This window comes from Leptonychotes weddellii, chromosome 10 (genome assembly GCF_054177405.1).
Source record: "Leptonychotes weddellii isolate Sample4059 chromosome 10, ASM5417740v2, whole genome shotgun sequence".
Classification (NCBI taxonomy): domain Eukaryota; kingdom Metazoa; phylum Chordata; class Mammalia; order Carnivora; family Phocidae; genus Leptonychotes; species Leptonychotes weddellii.
Window position 1 is genome coordinate 106,572,376 of NC_138378.1, and position 4,157 is coordinate 106,576,532.

Consider the following 4,157-nt stretch of genomic DNA (forward strand, 5'->3'; position numbering starts at 1 on the left):
CTCTCTGTCAAATAAATAAATAAAATCTTTAAAAAAAAAAATTACTTTAAAATATACTACCATTAGCTATTTTTTTTTTAAGATTTTATTTATTTGACAGAGAGAGACACAGCGAGAGAGGGAACATAAGCAGGGGGAGTGGGAGAGGGAGAAGCAGGCTTCCCGCTGAGCAGGGAGCCCGAAGCGGGGCTCGAGGGCTCGAACCCAGGACCCTGGGATCATGACCTGAGCCGAAGGCAGACGCTTAATGACTGAACTACCCAGGGGCCCCAACCATTAGCTATTTAACTGAAAGACCCATAATGAAAACTTACTGTATCTGTCAGTGAAATGCAGTAAAAATAGATACTAAGAAATGCAGTAACAAAGAAATGCAAAGCTTAAATTAACTTACCATTCTTCTTTTATACTTTCGAGATTATCTACTTCTTTCATTCTTTTGCCTTACTGTAAAAGTAAAAATAAACAAAAGCTAAAGTCCTCAAGTATTAAAAATAAGTTCATTCTTATATATGCATTAATAATCTTTAACATAAGCTATTAAGTGTCCCTAAAGTAGCACTGAAAGGGTCTTAAGAACTTACGTGACCAAACTCAAAGCTGTCATTTTCATCTACAGAGTACAACAATAATAAAAAATAAATTTTGAAGTCTAATAATCTTCCAACAAAAGAAATTTTTTTTAGAACTATTTCTTAAGAATAATGATAAAAACCATAGTGTGCCCTTTGGTTTAACAAACAAAAGTGAATGAAACATTCTTATTCTCATTCTTACAATTCCTTGGGGAAGCAAACTGACGAGATGTACAGTGTACAATTCAGTGGCATCAATAACATCCACAATGTTGTCCAATCATTACCACTATCCATTTCCAAGACTCTTTCAACTTCCCAAAAAGAAACTCTGTACCCATTAAACAATAACTCCCTCTTCCTCTCTCTTCCCATGCCTAGTAACCCCATTCTACCTTCTGCCTTTATGAATTTGCCTTGTATTTCACATAAATAGAATTATACATTTGTCCTTTTGTGTATGGCTTATTTCACTTAACATAAATTCATTCCTTTTATGGCTAATATTCCATTGTATATATATACATTTTGTTTACACATTCATCTGTTTTTTCCCAAGATTTTATTTATTAGAGAGCACGTGCGCGCACATGCATGAGCAGGCGGGAGGGGCAGGCAGAGGGAGAAGCAGACTCCCTCTGAGCAGGGAACCAGATGTGGGGCTAGATCCCAGGACTCTGGGATCATGACCTGAGCCGAAGACAGATGTTTAACCGACTGAGCCACCCAGGCGCCCCTACACATCTGGTGGTGGACATTTGGACTGTTTACACCTCTGGCTATTGTGAATAATTTTGTATTCCCTCCAGCAATGTACCAGGGTTCTAATTTCTCCACATCCTTGCCAATACTTGTTAGTTTGTTTTATTAAACAATACCCATCCTAATAAAGTTTATCTCATTGTGACTAGTGATGTCAAGCATCTTTTTCATGTGCTTATTGGCCATTTGTCTATCTTCTTTGGAGAAATACCTGTTCAGGTGCTTTGCCCATTTTTGATGTGTTTTGCCTGCTCTTTTTAAGTTGCATTTTTCTTTTTTTTTTTTTTAAGATTTTATTTATTTATTTGACAGAGAGAGAGACAGCGAGAGAGGGAACACAAGCAGGGGGAGTGGGAGAGGGAGAAGCAGGCTTCCTGCCGAGCGGGGAGCCCGATGCGGGGCTTGATCCCAGGACCCTGGGATCATGACCTGAGCCGAAGGCAGACGCTTAACGACTGAGCCACCCAGGCGCCCTTGCATTTTTCTTGATTCAGCATTTGCTTGGCTGCTATACACCATGAGCTACTTTCCAGAGTTCTAAGTTGGTTCTAACAGTTTCTGTGTGTTTTTCAATGTTTCTGTGGGAACATGAGCTTACAACTGCCTATTTTGCCATTTTGCTGATGTGACCATCAATATTAGTTTTTTTAAAGATTTTATTTATTTGAGAGAGAGAGAGCAAGAGAACAAGCAGGGGGGAGGAGAAGGGAGCCCAGCGTGGGGCTCAATCCCAGCACCCTGGAATCATGACCTGAGCCTAAGGCAGATGCTTAACCAACTAAGCCACCCAGGCACCCCCTCAACTTTAATTTAAAAATTTTAAATCTCAGATCTATTTGGAACTTATCTTACAGTGATTCCACATGACAGTTGAGTTTACTGAACAGTCCATCCTAAAAAAAATAAAAGTCCATCTTTTATTATTTCTTTTTTTTAGCTCTAAATGTATGGACTCATGGGTTTTTATTTTAGTCAATGTTCTGATGTTCCATTTATTTTGATGTTCCATTTCCCAGATTTGTCCAGTGGGAACCCCTTCAGTGTGATGTCCTTTTGATACGTATTCATCATCCTGTGAACACCTTCTTACTTTCTGGAGCAAGAAGATGCTCCAGGATCATTTGTTCTTTCTCTGCCCCAGCCCATGAATCAGACTTTTCTCTCAGAAGCCATAGTTACTTTTTTTTTTTTTAACTGTATTTAGAAACCAAGATCTGGGTGTTTGGCATGTTTGTTTTTTCTACTGTGTTGTTGCTTCCAGGACCTCTCAGTGGACAGATGGCTTGGGACTACTTTAAACACTGATTTGTTCGCTTATTTCTTACAATATTTTCTTATAAAGGCAAAACACTGATAGAGAAAGTTTGGGAAAGAGAGAAAATAATCCATACTTTTATTATCCCCAACAATAACTATTTAAACTTTTGCTTCTTCCTGTCCATTTTTTCATACACATTCAAATGCATTGCTAGTATATTAATGATTTTTGTTTCCTGTATTTTTCATTTCTGTGCTTTTTCCATTTGGCTACATAAATTGCTTCATAATTATTTTTAAAGGATACATATTATTCCATCAGGCAGCTATACCATGACTACTGGGAATTTAGTTCCCTTTCAATTTTTCCTAACAAATAACAGCTGTGGTGGGTAAATTCTGTGTATACAGCTTACTTTGCTGTTCCTTTAAATTCCCAAAAATGTGGAAAATCAGGGTGAAAAATATATGAATATTTCTATAACATGTAAATAGTGTATGTCTATATTTAAAAATGTAAGCACATTTGGGGGCACCTGGGTGGCTCAGTTGGTTAAGCGTCTGCCTTTGGCTCAGGCCATGATCCCAGAGTCCTGGGATTGAGCCCTGCATTAGGCTCCCTGCTCAGTGGGGAGCCTGCCTCTTCCTCTGCCTGCTGCTCCCCCTGCTTATGCTCTCTCTCTCTGTCAAATAAATAAATAAAATCTTAAAAAAAAAAAAAGTAAGCACATTTGAATAGAAGGCAAACCTGTAAAGTAATAGCCACTGAAGATTCACCAGAGCCATCCTAAAGCCACGAGAACAAGAAAATGGCCACAAGAAGTAGTCCACTGCTACCACTTAAAGCGCTCTCTCAGGGGCGCCTGGGTAGCTCAGCCGTTAAGCGTCTGCCTTTGGAGCAGGTCATGGTCCCAGGGTCCTGGGATCGAACCCACATCGGGCTCCCTGCTCGGCGGGATGCCTGCTTCTCCCTCTCCCACTCCCCCTGCTTGTGTTCCTTCTCTCACTGTGTCTCTCTCTGTCAAATAAATAAATAAAATCTTTAAAAAATAATAAAATAAAGCACTCAAAAAAGTTTCCAAAGTACCTGGAGGTGAATTTAATCTGGTAACTGAGGATCTGGTGGCAGCAACCTTTCACCTGATAAAAATCAGTCTGAATGATCTTAGGGCCTGCTAATGGAGCTGGGCCAATAACCACAGCAATTTGTGTTGAGCACTAATTCCCACTTAGGCTCTGTTTTGCTAGGAATTAAAGTAGGATGGTGGACTCTGCTCTGGAAAATATCCTATCACTGAAAGTTGTTATAGGTACCTCTAGCTTTAATTATGAATTGAATATAAATTGATAGCAAATTTATTTCCTAACTCTTTCATGAGACAATTGTGAAAAATTCTGAAAGACAAGGAGAAACAGGAAGGCAAGGAAAAAGGAGGAAATGCAATGGGGCTGAGGAGTGAGTGTGGAATATAAAGTGAGGGACAGCAACATCAATGGCATCCCAACATAACTTCAGACTCTGCCCTGTAGCTAGAGAGTAAAGTAGGACTCACTAAAGCCACA

At 39.4% G+C, this 4,157-nt stretch overlaps 1 protein-coding gene across 1 annotated transcript in view; it reads right to left on the reverse strand.

Moving 5' to 3' along the window:
- The window catches only part of UBXN2A (UBX domain protein 2A), a 28,095-nt gene extending 27,625 nt beyond the window's left edge, over window positions 1–470 (reverse strand). Inside the window, exon 1 of the mRNA XM_081797128.1 lies at window positions 395–470. Within this exon, the coding sequence (XP_081653254.1) occupies window positions 395–435 (41 nt within the window). The 5' untranslated portion in view covers window positions 436–470. The remainder of the gene's footprint in view (window positions 1–394) is intronic.
- Between the last annotated feature and the right edge of the window lie 3,687 nt (window positions 471–4,157).